This window comes from Mobula birostris, chromosome 17, assembly GCF_030028105.1.
Source record: "Mobula birostris isolate sMobBir1 chromosome 17, sMobBir1.hap1, whole genome shotgun sequence".
Taxonomy (NCBI): Eukaryota; Metazoa; Chordata; class Chondrichthyes; order Myliobatiformes; family Myliobatidae; genus Mobula; species Mobula birostris.
This window is the reverse complement of record NC_092386.1, coordinates 62,551,040-62,567,526: the sequence shown is the minus strand read 5'-3', so window position 1 is coordinate 62,567,526 and position 16,487 is coordinate 62,551,040. Positions and strand designations below refer to the sequence as shown.

General features: G+C 41.0%; 1 protein-coding gene across 2 annotated transcripts in view; it reads right to left on the bottom strand.

Moving 5' to 3' along the window:
- The window catches only part of hacd4 (3-hydroxyacyl-CoA dehydratase 4), a 28,367-nt gene extending 13,779 nt beyond the window's left edge, over window positions 1–14,588 (bottom strand). Inside the window, exons 1-2 of one of the 2 annotated variants that reach the window (XM_072281782.1) lie at window positions 14,482–14,588; window positions 906–1,012 (exon numbers count right to left, since the gene is read on the bottom strand). In XM_072281782.1, coding sequence (XP_072137883.1) covers window positions 906–1,012; window positions 14,482–14,513 — 139 coding nt within the window. In that variant the 5' untranslated portion in view covers window positions 14,514–14,588. The remainder of the gene's footprint in view (window positions 1–905; window positions 1,013–14,481) is intronic. The other variant, XM_072281783.1, reaches the window with a different exon arrangement.
- Window positions 14,589–16,487: the final 1,899 nt, after the last annotated feature.

Sequence of the window (16,487 nt, the reverse complement as noted above, 5' to 3'; positions counted from 1 at the left end):
ATTCCACAGTGAATGATTCATCTCCTGGCTCTTTGTGATGATGGCATTTAATGGTGGCTCCTCAGAAGCCCTAAAGATACCTATGAGAATATCTTCTTACACTAGGATGGATGGAAACCCCTGGTTTTGCAAATTGATCTGACAGCGTGTAGTCAAGGCCTTTCTTCACCAAGGTGAAATTCAAATAATTGCCTGCCCAGCAAAGTAACCCTGTCTTGTGCATTTGCAGGCTGCAAGCTGGGAGAACCCAGAGATGACCATGGCAGAGCTCGACAATGATTCAGAAGTGGAAAATATCAGGGGCAATGGTGACCATGAAAGCCACTTGTGGCCACAGGTACAACAGGGAGCTGGTTTTCAAGTCAGAGGCACCGACATCAGCATTATCATTCCTGAGAAACTCAGTCAATTGAAGTGTTCATGGTCTGACCTCCCAAGAAACACAGCCAATACACACTGTAGGTACTGCCTCTTGCAAGTTTTAGCCCTCTTTTATCCTTGGTGGCTGAGATAATGGTTTTGGGAGGGGTTGTCAAACTGTGTTTACAGTGTTGCTGCAAATGACATGTTAGTAGGAAACTCCTGTCACCAACTGAAATACAGATGTCCCTAATACACTTTATTTAAAACCAGAAGTTCAAACACTGAAGGAGGTGGCTTTCCAACAATCTTGCATGCAATGCTCCCCCACAACCACATTTTCCCAGATCTTGTGTTTGACCTTTTAGATTCAGAGTTTTCATTTCTATGTATCTGTGCTATTGCCTGAAGACATTGAGGATTTTATTACTTGTGAGCCAACAACTGAAAATCTCTTTCCCTGTCAAAAGGAAACTCCACCCTCTCCGGAAAATAGAATCACCAAATGCATTGTTGTTTTGTACCTGCACCAGAAAAAAACTTACCTTCCCCAAATGTTAAGAACCTGGCAATTATGTTTGAAGATATCCATGAGTGTCCACAGAACTGTATCAAGTAATATGTGAAAAGATACAAAATCTTCAATCTATATCTGAGAAAAAGAAAACAAAAGCAACATAAGATACCTTGGGCAACACACACACAAAATGCTGGAGGAACTCAGCAATTCAGGCAGCATTGATGGAGGGGAATAAACAGAAGACGTTTCAGGCCAAGACTCTTCATCAAGACTGGAAAGAAAGCGAGCTGAAGCTGGAATAAGAATGATGTGGGTGGGGGAAACATAAGACGTGGAAGGACCACAAGCTGATAGGTGAATCCAGGTGAGGGGAAAGATGGGTGGGGGAAGGGGATGAAGTAAGAAACAGAGGGGATAAGTGGAAGAGGTAGAAGTCTGAAGAAGAATGAATCGGATAGGAGAGGGCAGTGGACCATGGAAGAAAGTAAAGGAGGAGGGAACCTGGACCAACTTGACCCACAACACCTCATTAGTCAAGGAGGCACAGCAGCAGTGACACTTTGTGAGGAGATTGAGGAGCTCAAGGCTCCTCTCCCTTATTTTAACAACTTTCTACAGGATCACTATTGAGAGTGTGCTGTCTGGCTGTATTATTATGTTAAGAAAGCTGCAAGACATCAGACTGCAAGATCCTACAGAGAGCAGTGAAAACTGCCATGAGGATCACTGGAGTCTCTCTCCCTCCTATTAGTGACATTTACTCACAGCGTTGTTTACAAAGGGCCAGAAGCATTGTTCAAGATCTCCACCACCCACCCCACAATCTCTTTGACCCACTACCATCAGGAAGGAAGTACAAGACCATCAGGACTACCACTGCCTGACTGGGTAACAGCTTCTTCCCTCAGACTGTGAGACTAATGAATACCCTGCCACCACTGAGGTCTCATCAGTAGAACAGTGAACTGTTTACTGTTTACCTGTGCTGCACTTTCAATTATACTTCATTAACATATTTGTGGTAATATTTTGTTTTATGTGCCGTGTGTGATACATAGTTTGTGGGTCCGGAGGAACATTTTATTTGGTTCAATTTCTTGGAGCATTGGAACCTTTTCTGGGGAAGGGGTGACCAGTACAAGAGAAACAGGTTGCACCTGAACTGGAGGGGAACAAATATCTGGCAGGTTTGCTAATGCCATTCAGGAGAGTCTCAACTAGTTTTGGAGGGGGCTGGGAACTGGAGCACGAGGTCAGCAAGTGAAGGATCAAACCAGAGGATAGATGTCAGGGAAAGCATTGAAATGCAAAATCAAAATAACAGGTATAATGGGTTGGATAGTTTGAAGTGCCTATATTTCAATACAAGGAGTATTATGGGTAAGGGCAATGAACTTAGAGCATGGATTAATAAGTGGTACTACAACGTTGAGGCCATTACTGAAACTTGGTTGAGAGAGGAGCAAGATTGGGTGATTCATGTTATAGGTTTTCAAATTTTTAGAAAAGATAGAGAAGGAGGTAAAAGGAGGAGGGGAGGAGTTGCACTACCAATCAGGGACAATATCTCAGCTACACTCAAAGGAGACAATATGGAGGGTTCAGACACTGAGTCCATTTGGGTAGAATCCAGGAACAGGAAAGGTGCCACCACAACGATTGTATTACAGACTCCCCAACAGACACCGGGACATTGAGGAACAGATATGTAATCAGATGAAGGAAATGTGTAAAAATAATAGGGTTGTTGTCATGGGGGATTTCAATTTTCCTAATATAAACTTGAACCTCAGTGCAAAGGGTTTAGATGGCAGAATTTGTTAAGTGTATCCAGGAGAGTTTCTTAAATTAATAAGTGGACAGCCCAGTGAGAGGAGGGGCCATATTGGACCCTATGTCAGGTAATGAGCCTGGCTTGGTGACAACTTTCAGTTATGAAATAGCGACCACAACTCCTTAACCTTCAGGATAGCTATAGATAAGGATAAGTTTGGTTCTTGCAGGAGAATTTTAAATTGGAACAGAGCAAATTATAAGGGCATTAGGCAGGAACTAAGAAGAGTTAATTGGGAACATCTTTTCTTCTGACAAGTCCACATCAGCCGTGGAGGATGTTTAAAAATTGACTGCACAGAGAACAGGAAAAGCATGTTCCTGTTAGAAGGAAGGGCAGGGATGGAAAGATAAGAGAACCTAGGATGTACAGAGAGGTGATGAATTTAATCAAGAAGATAAAGGAAAAGTACATAAAGTTTTGGAAGTTAGTATCAAAAAGAGCACATGAGTATGAAAAACCCAGAAAAGAAATAAAGAAGGGTATTAGGAAAGCCAGGAGGGGCAATGAAATGTCCTTTGCAAGTAGAATTAAGGTGAATCCAAAGGCATTCTATACATACATCCAGAGCAAGAGGATAACTAGGGAGAGGGTGAGACTACTCAAGGATAAAAGATTTAGAAGGAGTGGATTGGGACAATTTGTTTTATGGGAAGAATGTAATAGAGAAATGGAGGCCATTTAAAGGTGAATTTTGAGGGTACAGAATCGTTATGTTCCTGTTAGGTTGAAAGGAAAGGTTAAAGGTTTGACAGAGCCATGGTTTTCAAGGGATATTGGAAACTTGGTTCGAAAAAAGAGAGATCTCTACAATAAATATAGACAGCATGGAGTAAATGAGGTGCTTGAAGAATATAAAGAATGTAAAAAGAATCTTAAGAAAGAAATTAGAAAAGCTAAAAGAAGATATGAGGTTGCTTTGGCAAGTAAGGTGAAAATAAATCCCAAGGGTTTCTACAGTTATATTAACAGCAAAAGGAGAGTGAGGGATAAAATTGGTCCCTTAGAGAATCAGACTGGACAGCTATGTGTGGAGCCAAAAGAGATGGGGGAGATTCTGAACAATTTTCTTCGGTATTCATGAATGAGAAGGATATTGAATTGTGTAAGATAAGGGAAACAGGTAGGGAAGTTATAGAAACTATGATGATTAATGAAGATGAAGTACTGGCGCTTTTAAGGAATATAAAAGTGGATAAGTCTCCGGGTCCTGACAGGATATTCCCTAGGACCTTGAGGGAAGTTAGTGTGGAAATAGCAGGGGCTCTGACAGAAATATTTCAAATGTCATTAGAAACGGGGATGGTGCCGGAGGATTGGCATATTGCTCATGTTGTTCCATTGTTTAAAAAGGGTTCTAAGAGTAAACCTAGCAATTATCAGCCTGTGAGTTTGACATCAGTGGTGGGTAAATTGATGGAAAGTATTCTTAGAGATGGTATATATAATTATCCGGATAGACAGGATCTAATTAGGAACAGTCAACATGGATTTGTGCTTGGAAGGTCATATTTGACAAATCTTCTTGAATTTTTTGAAGGAAAGTTGACGAGGGTAAAGCGGTGGATATTGTCTATATGGACTTCAGTAAGGCCTTTGACAAGGTTCCACACGGTAGGTTAGTTAGGAAGGGTCAATCGTTAGGTATCAATATCGAAGTAGTAAAATGGATTCAGCAGTGACTGGATGGGAGACGCCAGAGAGTAGTGGTGGATAACTTTTTGTCACATTGGAGACGGCAGATGGAGTTTAATGCTAATAAGTGTGAGGTGCTACATTTTGGTAGGACTAATCAAAATAGGACATACATGGTAAATGGTAAGGCATTGAAGAATGCAGTTGAACAGAGGGATCTAGGAATAATGGTGCATAGTTCGCTGAAGGTGGAATCTCATGTGGATAGGGTGGTGAAGAAAGCTTTTGGTATGCTGACCTTTATAAATCAGAGCATTGAGTATAGGAGTTGGGATGTAATGTTGAAATTGTACAAGACATTGGTAAGGCCAAATTTGGAGTATTCTGTACAGTTTTGTACACAATACTCCAAATTATAGAATTCACCGAATTATAGGAAAGATGTCAACAAAATAGAGAGAGTACAGAGAAGATCTACTAGAATGTTACCTGGGTTTCATCACCTAAGTTACAGAGAAAGGTTGAACAAGTTAGGTCTTTATTCTTTGGAGCGTAGAAGGTTGAGAGGGGACTTGATAGAGGTGTTTAAAATTATGAGGGGGATTGATAGAGTTGACGTGGATAGGCTTTTTCCATTGAGAGTGGGGGAGATTCAAACGGGAGGACATAAGTTGAGAGTTAAAGGACAAAAGTTTTAGGGTAACATGAGAGGGAACTTCTTTACTCAGAGAGTGGTAGCTGTGTGGAACGAGCTTCCAGCAGAAGTGGTTGAGGCAGGTTCAATGTTGTCGTTTAAAGTTAAATTGGACAGCTATATGGACAGGAAAGGAATGGAGGGTTATGGGCTGAGTGCAGGTCGGTGGGACTAGGTGAGAGTAAGAGTTCGGCATGGACTAGAAGGGCCGAGATGGCCTGTTCCCGTGCTGTAATTGTTATATGGTTATAAAGGGGGGAACATTTGCTTGGATGCGGAGAATGTGAATGAGTACTTTGCTCCAGTATTTACCAAGGAAAAGGATATGGAGGACCAGGAGATCAGTGCTGTGTGTAGAAATATGTTAAGGCATTTAGAAGCCAAGCAGGAGTGAGTGTTGGGTCTCCTAATGAGTATTAAAGTTGGTAAGTCCCCAGGGCCTGATGGGATTTACCCTAGGTTATTGAAAGAGGCAGAAATGTGATTGCTGGGGCCTTGACCAGTATCCTAGTGTCCTCTCTAGCCACAGGCGAGGTCCCGGAGGACTGGCGAGTGGCTAATGTTGTTCCTCTGTTCAAGAAGGAACAAGGGAAAACCTTGGGAACTATAGACTAGTGAGTCCCACATCAGTTATGGGTAATTGCTGGAAAAAATTCTTGGGGAAAGGATATATGAGCGTTTGGAAATCCATGGTCTAATTGGGAGAACCAGCATGGCTTTGTGCGGGGCAGGTTGTGTCTTAACAACTTGTTTAAGCTTTTTGACAAGGTGATGAGAGAGATTGATGAAAGTAGGGTAAGGAATGCTGTCTACATGGATTTTAGTAAGGTATTTGACAAAGTCCCTCATGGGAGGTTAATCCAGAAGATTAAGATACACGGAGTCCGCGACAAATTGGCTGCTTGCATTCAGAACCGGCTTGCGCATAGAGGACAGAAGGTAGTGGTTGAAGGGACTTGTTCAAGCTGGAGGTCTGTAATTAATGGTGTTCCACAGGGATCTGTGCTGGTTGTGATGAATATAAATGACCTGGATGAAAATGTAGATGGGTGGATCAGTAAGTTTACAGATGATACCAAGATTGGTGAAGTTGTGGATAGTGTAGAAGATTGGCAAAGAATACGGCGTGATATAGATCAGTTGCAGATATGGACAGAGAAATGGCAATTGGAGTTTAACCCAGGTAAATGTGAGGTGCTGCATCTCAGTAGGGCAAATGCAAGGAGACAGTACACTGTTAAGGGTAAGATCCTTAACAGTTGCTGAGCAAAGAGATCTTGGGATCCAAGTTCATAGCTCCTTGAAAGTGGCTCCACAGGTCAATAAGATGCTTTTATTAGTCAAAGCACTGAATTCAGAAGTCAAGAGGTTATGTTGCAACTTTATAAAACTCTGGTTAGGCAATGTCTGGTTTATTGCATACAGTTCTAGTCACTCCGCTATAGAAAGGATGTTAAGCCTTTGGAGCGGGTGCAGAAGAGGTTTACCAGGATGCTGTCTGGATTAGAGGGTGTGTGCTATCATGAGAGGATGGACAAACTTAGGTTGTTTTCTATGGAGTGTCGGAGGCTGAGCGGAGATCTGACAGAGGTTTATAAGATCATGGGAGGCGTAGATAGAGTAGACAGGGAGTATCTGTTTCTTGGAGTTGAAATGTCTAATACCAGGGGGCATGCATTGAAGGGGACAGGGGATAGGTACAAGGGGGATGTGAGGAGTATGTTTTTTACTCAATCATGAATGCCTGGAATGCACTGCCTGGTATGGTGGTAGAGGCAAATACACTGGAGGCTTTTAGGAGACATTTAGATAGGCACGTGGATGTGAGGAAGATGAAGGATATGGACATTGAGTAGGTAAGAGGGTTTGGTGTCTGGGTGTTTTTGGATTTGTGTTCTAGCTGGTGTGACACAACATTGCTGGCTGAAGGGCCTGATTCTGAGCTGTACAGTTCTATGTACAGTAAGATGACAATGAACTTGAACTTGAAAAAGGTGGGCAGGTGAGGAGAAGCGAAGGAATGAGAGGGTAACCAGAATGGGGGAATGGAGAAAGAGAAAAGGAGAAGCAGTGGAGAAGTTATCGTAAGTTAGAGAAATCAAAATCATACTATCAGGTTAGATGCTACCCAGATAGAATATGAGGTGTTGTTCCTCATCATGGCAGTAGAGGAGAGGGCATGGATAGTCATGTCAGAATGGAAATGAGAAGTTGAACTGAAATGCTAGCCACCTGGAGATCCTGCATTTTGCAGCAGAAAAAGCAAAGGTTCCTTTAATCTGGCCATTAAATTCATTCAGCAAAATATAGGGCTAGGGACTGGAATAGTAGAGTTAGGCATTGACTCCTTTCTTCACAGTATAATGCCTATTATTATTGTGACTATTATTTACATATTCTAATACCTTTGGCAGAGCCAACTTAATAATCCATTTTCTTTCAGATAAAGGGGTGGAATTGTTCTTGGAATTGGTGAAACTAGTTTATGGTTTCTCATAGATAGCTAAGACAACATCTTAGAAACAAATATCAGAAAGTGGGTTTCTCCAATTATTCTGGACTTCGTTCTAATATCTTCACTCTGGAGTACTGGAGTGATGATTCGGCCAAAACTGCCTATTTGTTGAATTTGAATAGGAGAAGCCAATTTACAAGATTAGCATCTGAACTGTTGAAAAGTTGTCTCACAGCAGCCTGAAGCTCGACTGGTGAAATTAATGGTTCACTATTTAACTATAAGTTTCCCTTGCTGTTTGGAAGAATCTTAGAAATTGGAGATCATCCACCCTTACAATAAATCCACATGTAAATTGTGTCTGCACTCTCAACAGGCAATGGTTAATGTTTCCTAGGATATCTCTGAAAAAATGTTCAATAGCAAAGAAAATAACTGGAATGGAATGAATAGCAAAGCACTTAAAGGATAATTAGAAGTAACTAGGGTTTTGTAAAATTAACTTCCTTTTCACAAAGGCGAATTCTATTCAAATCAAATACAAAGTTGGCCCCAAATGGGCCAAAACTTGCTGCCAACAAGAAACTATTTATACTGCCCACTGAAATTGGTGCAAGCTGGACATTTACTTTGCACATCCCACAAGACAGTCTTACTGGCATTTTTTTTTGTAATTTTTTTAAAAATACAAACCTTTTGTGCAACAGAACCTTGCATAACTGAATGCTGTTTTTAACAAGCATTGGGAAGATTACATTTTCCAAAAGCTTGTCCTGGCGGAAATGAAATTCTTTTTTCAGAATTTGAAGATCAAACATTTAGCTTTCCATCATATGAATTCTGTATTTTTTTTGGTGAAGTAACTCAACAAAATATGTTATCAAATTCAGATATGGCAAAGTAACAATGGCAGAGTAAGGGGCAGCAGTGTAGGTTACAGCAGCATCTTCACAATACAAGGGTTAATCATCACATAGCTGATACTGGAACTGACAGGAAAAAGATAAACCCTCAAATTATACTTCTTCCAACTGTTGCCTACTGTTTATCACACTGTCAAAAATAGAGATTGGGCATCCAAGAACTATCACAGGTTTTGCATGTTGAAAATAGCTGAGATACATTTTCTCTTTTTATTTCAAATTTTCAGCAACTGAAGCCAAAGTTCTTTTGCAACAACTCGTGACTCTTCTTTGGCAGCGCTAACTAAATTCGTGTCCTCCACCATCGCTAAAGAACAAAGGCAATAGACGATTCGGATTGATAATTCCTGCCACCTATTACTGAAATCACATATTTGGAAGAATATAATTCTTCCTTCATTGGCAATGACATTCTTCACAGAACAACACTGTCATCACAGAAACCATGACAGTTCAGAAAAGCAGCTCTTGCCATCTTTTGAAGGAAATGTAAAATGGTGGTCATCATATCCCAGAAAAATATAGGAGCCTAACTCATAAATTAGAGTATTTTCTGCCACTTGGTAACTTGGGCTCTTCTATGAGAAATGAAATAAAAGTAAAAGTTGATTGTTTTTCTTCCTTTACTTTCTAGACTTTTCTTCCAAGCTAATTAAGTTTGAAACATAATGAGAAGTCTGAAGCAAAACTTTTATAATTAATAAGCAAACAATCAACCCAATAATCTGAATGTTGACGTTTGCTTTTGTCTTGTTTTCCTTCAGCATGGTTCAGTACCGCTGCTTCAAAGTTCCTACAGCATGCTTATAAAACGAAGAGTGTTTGACCATAAGACGTAGGAGCAGAATTAGCCCATTTTGGCCATCGGGTCTGCTCTGCCATTCCAACAAGTCTGATTTATTATCCCCCTCAACCCCATTCACCTGCCTTCTCCCCGTAACCTTTGATACTCTTACTAATCAAAAACCTATCAACCTCTGCTTTAAAATGTCCAAAGACATGGCTTCCACAGCTATCTGTGGTAATGAATTCCATAGGTTCTTCACACTCTGGCTAAAAAAAATCCTCCTCTTCATTCTAAAGGAACATCCTTGCATTCTGAGGCTGTGCTGTCTGATCCCAAACTCTACCACTAGAGGAAACATCCTCTCCCTGCCTTATCGCTCTATCTAGGCATTTCAATATTTGATAGGTTTCAATGAAATCCATCTTTTATTCTTCTAAGCTCTAGCAAGTACAAGTCCAGAGCCATCAAATACTCCTACGTTAACCCTTTCATTTCTGGGATCATTCCTGTGAATCTTCTTGGAATCTCTCCAATGCCAGTACATCCTTTCCTAGTTAAGTGATCCAAACTTATTCATGATATTCCAAGTACAGTCTGACCAATGCCTTGTAAAGACTCAGCATTACATCCTGGCTTCGATATTCTAGTCCTCTCAAAATGAAAGGTAACAATGCATTTGCCTTCCTTTCCACCAAATCAACCTTCAATTTAACCATTAGGGAATCTCAAGTCCCTTTGTACCCCGATTTCTAAATTTGCTCCCCATTTAGAAAATAGTCCACGCCTTTATTCCATCTACCAAAATGCAAGACCACACACCTTCCTACACTCATAATCATCCACACCACCCAGGCCATGCCCTCTTCTCACTGCTGCCGTCAGGAAGAAGGTACAGGAGCCTCAAGACACACTCTACCAGGTTCAGGAAAAATTATTACCCCTCAACCATCAGGTTTTTGAACCAGTGGGGGGTAACTTCTGTCAACTTCACTGAATTGTTCCCACAACCTATGGACTCACCTTCAGTGACTTTTCACCTCACGTCCTTGATATTTTTTGCTTATTTCTTTATTTCTTCATATTATTTTTCTCTTTGCACAGTTTGTTATCTTTTGCATATTGGTCATTTGTCCACCCTGTTGGGTGCAGTCTTTCATTGATTCTATTATGGTTCTTCCATGTACTGAGTATGCCCACAAGAAAATGTATTGACATATATGTACTTTAATAGTAAATTTACTTTGAACTTTGATCTGCCACTTCTTTGCTCATCCGCCTAAGTCCTTCTGCAGAGTCCCTGCTTCTTCATCACTACCTGGCCATCCACCTGTCTTTGTATTGTCTGCAAACATGGCGACAAAGTCATCAATTCCATCCTCCAACGTATTGGCACATAATGTGAAAAGAAGCAATAACCATGACCCCTGCACATCACTGGCAGCCAAACAGAAAAAGCCCCCTTTATTCCCACTCATTGCATTTTTCCAGTCAGCCGATCTTCTCTCCATGCAGGAGCCTTTCCTGTAATACCAGGGGCTCTTATCTTGACAAGGGCAGTAGGCACATGGGAACAACACCACCTGCAGGTTCCCTTCAGTGACACACCATCTGGACTTGGAAACAGCCCTCGGTCCTTAGTGATGACCATACAAGAATCTTGGCGCTCCCTCCCCTACAACATGGCCACCAGAAGAGTAATTCAAAAAGGTGTCTCATCACCAACTGCAATAATTGCTGCTCATTCTGTATCATCAAAAAAAGAAAAAAACCCCATCCCAGAGTGGAGTATTCCCTCAATTCTACTCTGAAGTGTCAGCTGAAATGTTGGCTTGGAATATGAATCCAGAACCCCCTAAGTTAAAGCAAAACTACTACAAAGCCTTCTATAGCCAAATGTCAGGTGTCAGACAGCCCTTCTTGAACTGATAAATGAATACCACGTGAGAGACTGGATCCTGTGCTTAAGGAAATCTCAATGTACCAGAAAGAGGCTTTTGTCTCTGACAACATACTTTCTCAGGCAATCTTCATCAGGACTAGTTCACACTATAAGCCTGAACTGTTTAGCATACCTCACTGAGGGCGTAGCTGAACTTTGTCACCGTGAATAAAATCTGACGATTTAAACATAATTCAAATACAAACATTGTTTAGGTGGACATGACTGAATTTTAACCAACTGCATGGAAAGAAAACAATGCAGCTTTGTAAGGAGGATCGATTCTGATGCCATTGTCACAATTACTAAATCGCATATTTTATTAGTATGTTATCCATGTTAATAAAAGATAACACCACCAGCAAAACAACTACACTTATCACATCAAAATATCTGAAGTGCTATGACACTTTGAATCTATTTTCACTTTTAATGTAAGCCAATATCTCTTTCACTATTCAGTACTAAAGTTTATTTTTAGTTATCATACTAAGTAATAAATGCAATTGAATGTTCCAATCATACTTGTATTTTACTATTAAAAACTATAACTAATGATCATGGCACTTTTTTTGATTATTTCTCAATGTGCATTAAATTTAATTGTGCATATTTTTAGTTCATTACAATTAATAAACTCTTCTGTGAAACTAAATTATAATATTAGATTCACCTTTGCAACTCTATGACATCATGTATACTCATTCTTGGCAATATCTCTCCTGTACAAATGCACAGGTCTGATATTTTCAAATGCTCAAAGATCTGGAATTCCCTTGAACTTCTCTTCCTTTTTCTCCAAAAATCAACTTTTGCCTTTTTTGCAGTTTGGCCCAGTGTCAGATATTGTTTGATGAGGCTTCTGTGAAATCTCTTCATTTCAGTAAACACTTTACATAAATACATCATTGTCCATGAATCCCAGCTATTCTGCGAAGTGAGCAGTGCTTTTGGAAAATGGGGAAAAGATTCAGTTTGGGTATAAGAGATGAGTCATTTTGATAGAAACAAGGTAAAATTTCTTCAATGAGAAAATGATGAACCTTTCAAATATAAACCTCAGATGGCTGAAGAGCCTCAGTGGTGTTCATTCAAAGCAAATGTCAATGGACATTAAGGAATGAACGGTTTAAATATGGTGTTGGGAAATGGTCAGGTACATCAGCGATGATTACACTAGATGGGAAGTAAGTTCAAAGGAATAGATGGGCTATTCCTGTCCTAATTCATATGTTATCTTCTTATGATAAGAAGAGACACAGTTCCATCTTGGCACTTAATTTGTTCTAATGGGTTACATCATCTCTTCCCCCTCCCCCCCTCCCCCGCAATCCCTCCACTTCTGAAACCTCCTCTTGGTCTATTTGTCAGTGATGCTATAGTTTGTAACCAAATCTGCATGGTAAGCCATCAATGTCTGAATGTTAATGATGGCTTCCCATATGGAACCAAAGGTGATTTGAAAGTCATTGATGGCTTCCCATATGGAACCAAAGGTGATTTGAACAAGAAGGCACAGCAGCACCTCCACTTCCTAAAAAGATTGAGGCAGCAAGACTCCCATCTCCCCCCCCCCCATCTTAACTGTGTTTTACAGGGGCACCATTGAGAGCATCCTGACAAGTTCCTTCTCCATCTGGTATGGGAGCAGTCAACCATCCGACCAGACGTCTCAACAAAGGACTGTGAGAACAGCTGAGAGGGGTCTCCCTACCATCCATCAGGGACATTTATCAGGGCCCTTAGTGTTAGTTAGGATCCCACCCATCCATCCAGCATCCTCTCTGACTTTCCACCACCAGGCAGGAGACTACAATGCATTAAAACAAGAACGGTCAGTATAAGAAACAGTTTCTTCCCCAAGGCCATTAGGCTGAACTCCCTGCCACATCATATTCGAAGTGTCTCCACTAATCTGTTCCGTACCTTACAATTTTTAATATTAATGCTCTTTAGTTTGTTATTTATGTACGATTTAACTGTAGATTTTATCCTTACCATCATTAGTTATCGTGTATTACATGTGTTATGTATTTTACACCCTAGTTCAGAGAAACATAGTCTCATTTCTATATATATTATATATGTTGTATACATGTATATAGTTAAATGACAATAAACTTCACTTGACTTGACTTAATAAGTGGTGAGAGGCATATATCAAGTGGACAGCCAGAGCTTTATTCCCAAGGCGAAAATGACTAATTTGAGGGGGAATAATTTTAAGCCGATTGGAGGAAAGTACTGTATAGGCATGATGTCAGAGGTAGTATTTTTACACAAAGACTGGTGGTCACGCTGCCAGGGATATTGGTAGAAGTAGATACATTAGGGTCATTTAAGAATCTCTTAAATACGCACATGGTTGATAGAAAAATGGAGGGCTATGTAGGAAGGAAAGTTATCTTTGTGTAGGCTAAAAGGTAAGCACAATATCTTGGGCCGAAGGGCCTGTATTGTCCTGTAATGTTCTATGTTCTATTAAAGACTCGTTAAAGAAACTTAAGAAAGATTGTTAGAATTTGTTACAAGGGCACATTCACTTATGTGCTACCTCCATTGTTTTCAACAGGCAAGAGTTCAGTAGAGAATGAATGCTTCAAAGGTGCTAGTGAAGTCAGATTTCTTGTTCATTCAAGCAACTTCTATGAAACTGGACTAATTGAGTTGAGCCACGCATGGACAGAGGTCACAAACTACACCAACAATATAATCAATTGCTATGAGTATGACTTTTATATTACAAAAGGCAAGTCTGGGAGCAAGTTTAAGGCAACTTTCAAGGGACTGCAGACAGAACCTATCAGCTGTCCGGTTAGAAATAGACTGCTTTGTGTGATCGTCGGGGTGTTATGCGTTACGGTCGTCAGTCCAAGTTAGAATTTACTGGGAATTAAAGCAACCTACATAGATGTGGGTAAAGTTAATTTTGCAGTTTCTCGTAATATTTTATAATAAATTAGTCGTGGCGCTTTATATTACTCGTATTTATTTTAGTACCTGTTTCAAGGAATTCTGGATTATGTTGCTCTGTGACGAGTTGTTAGATTTTAGACTGAACTCAGAAATCAGATGTAACGGACAAGCACCGCATCTTTAAATTTGTCTGCTCAGTTGTCTTTCCCTTCATTCCCACCCGCGTGTTCCTTTTCCTGATTTCAACAGGAAACATGATAGATTGCAACATCGGATCATCCCCGCCCCCTTCTCACCCACCACCAACGATTTTCTGGTAGGAATAAAACACAGCAAATACTCGGCAGCAAATGTGCCCAGTTGCCTATAACGGGGCAGTCGACCGAGGTGTCCGGCTGACGCTTGGTGTTTACAGTACCTTGTCTCGGGAGGAGTGTGACTCTTGGCCATTTGTACGCTCCGCTGGGACCTCCCTGCTCCACGCTCCAAGTAAAGTTATCTGAACTAACGCGTTTGAGGAAGTCCGGGCTGTTCAGCTTGACGTCAGGACTCCCATGTAAGGAAGCAATGTTCGTCGAGGGCGAGATTCACGCAGAGGAAATTGCAGAAGATCAAAAAATATTAAGATTACAGTGAAAATAAAGTTGCTGGTAGGGCTAGTTTGTCCTGCAAATAGCTTTATATTTTATAGTTGCCTTTTGCCTGAAAGCAGCGAAGTCCTTTTTTAAATAACAAAACAAGTCGTAACGTACAAATTAGTCTATGTGCTCTATGGGGTGAAATGGTTCCAAGTCTGGTGTCCTTTATTGGTGGAAACACTTTTTCCTATATCAGGTGAAGGTTTTACCTCCTCAGACACTCGAGCACTGGGCAGGAGGCGAACACGCCTGCAGAGGTGTTACCTCGGAGTTGTTGGAGGTACTGCCTTTTGGGCGAAATGCAAGCTACCCCCTTAAAGTTGTTCGGTGATATACAAGATCGCACAGTACGACTTTAGAGAAGATTAGAGTAACTATGCGGTATCCCGAGAAATTTTTACTCCTTAATCAACATGAGTATGAGACACACAAATTAACGCTCCATTTTAGTTTTGGTGTTGAAACTATGATTACACTTAGCTAGAAGTCAACTTGCTGTAAAGTGTCTTGGGAGTATCTTGCAGTTGTGAAAGGCAGACCTTCCTGCTTATCTTGAAGTCTGTTTTGATCTCACGATCTTTTATCAAACATTGCAGGGCTTTTTACAACCACACCCACAATTGTCCCTTATTGCTGGACTAAAGAGTTGGCAAGTCCCAATTGTGGAAGATGGTGTTGGGGGGGCGGGTGCATGAGGGTTGGCATTCATTTACAAAATGATAAGGTAGCGAATAGATAAACCTTACTTTTAATCTGTCTATCTATATATATATATAAAACGGGGTTTCGTCTTTTATGTTACTGCGGAGGCTAATTAAAATGGCTTCTTTGTTATGTTATACTGGGGAATGCTTCTTTAAATGCTGAGGAAGTCTCTAGCTAGACATTTGCTTGGGTTAGTACAGACAGCAGGGTGCTATTAGCCAATTGGGATAGTTGTTATGATTTTGGTGCATCTGGAAGATTTGTATGTGCTGGGTTTTGGGGCAGAAGGCGGGAGAGAGAGAGAGAGAGAGAGACAGAGAATGGACCAGGTGCTGTGAGTCCGCTAACGGGGTCGGGTTCGGTGAGGAGGGGAGACGGAGATGGACTCGTGTGGAGCGTCTGGTCAACCACCGTTGTTGGTCCCAGGCGGCCGGTCGAGGAGGTCCGAGGGGTCGCAGGGTGAAGAAGAAGGGTCCTCAGCTCCAACTGTTTGTGCACGAAGAGATTGAACTTTGATAAGTGTGGTGCCTTTTATTTTCCTTTTATATTTTATTCTCTCTTAATTATATAGTTCCAGTAATATCTATAAACTGTAAATCATTTAATCGTATCTGGTGTATTGTCTGTTATTTGGGCGGGGTGGGGTACATCACACAGCATCCAAACTATTACACAGTTTGGCGGGGCCGAGGGCTGTTTCCCTAGACGACAGCGAGCCGAGTGACCCTGAGGGTGGCCAGGGGGACTATATATAGCTTCCTCACCCCTTATGCGTGGTGTGTATCTGTATTTTTCCCTTAATCTTGGGTCTCTGGTAGCACAAGTCACAAGTCAGGAGATGGATACAAGAAAATTTCCAAGTCACTGAATATCCCTTGGAGTACAGTTAATTCAATTATCAAAAAATGGAAAGAATATGGCACAGCTGTAAATCTGCCCAGAGCAGGCCATCCTCAAAAACTGAGTGACCGTGCCAGAAAGGGATGAGTGAGGGAGGCCACCAAGAGACCGATGACAACTCTGGAGGAGTTACAAGCTTCAGTGGCTGAGATGGGAGAGACTGCACATACAACAACTGTTG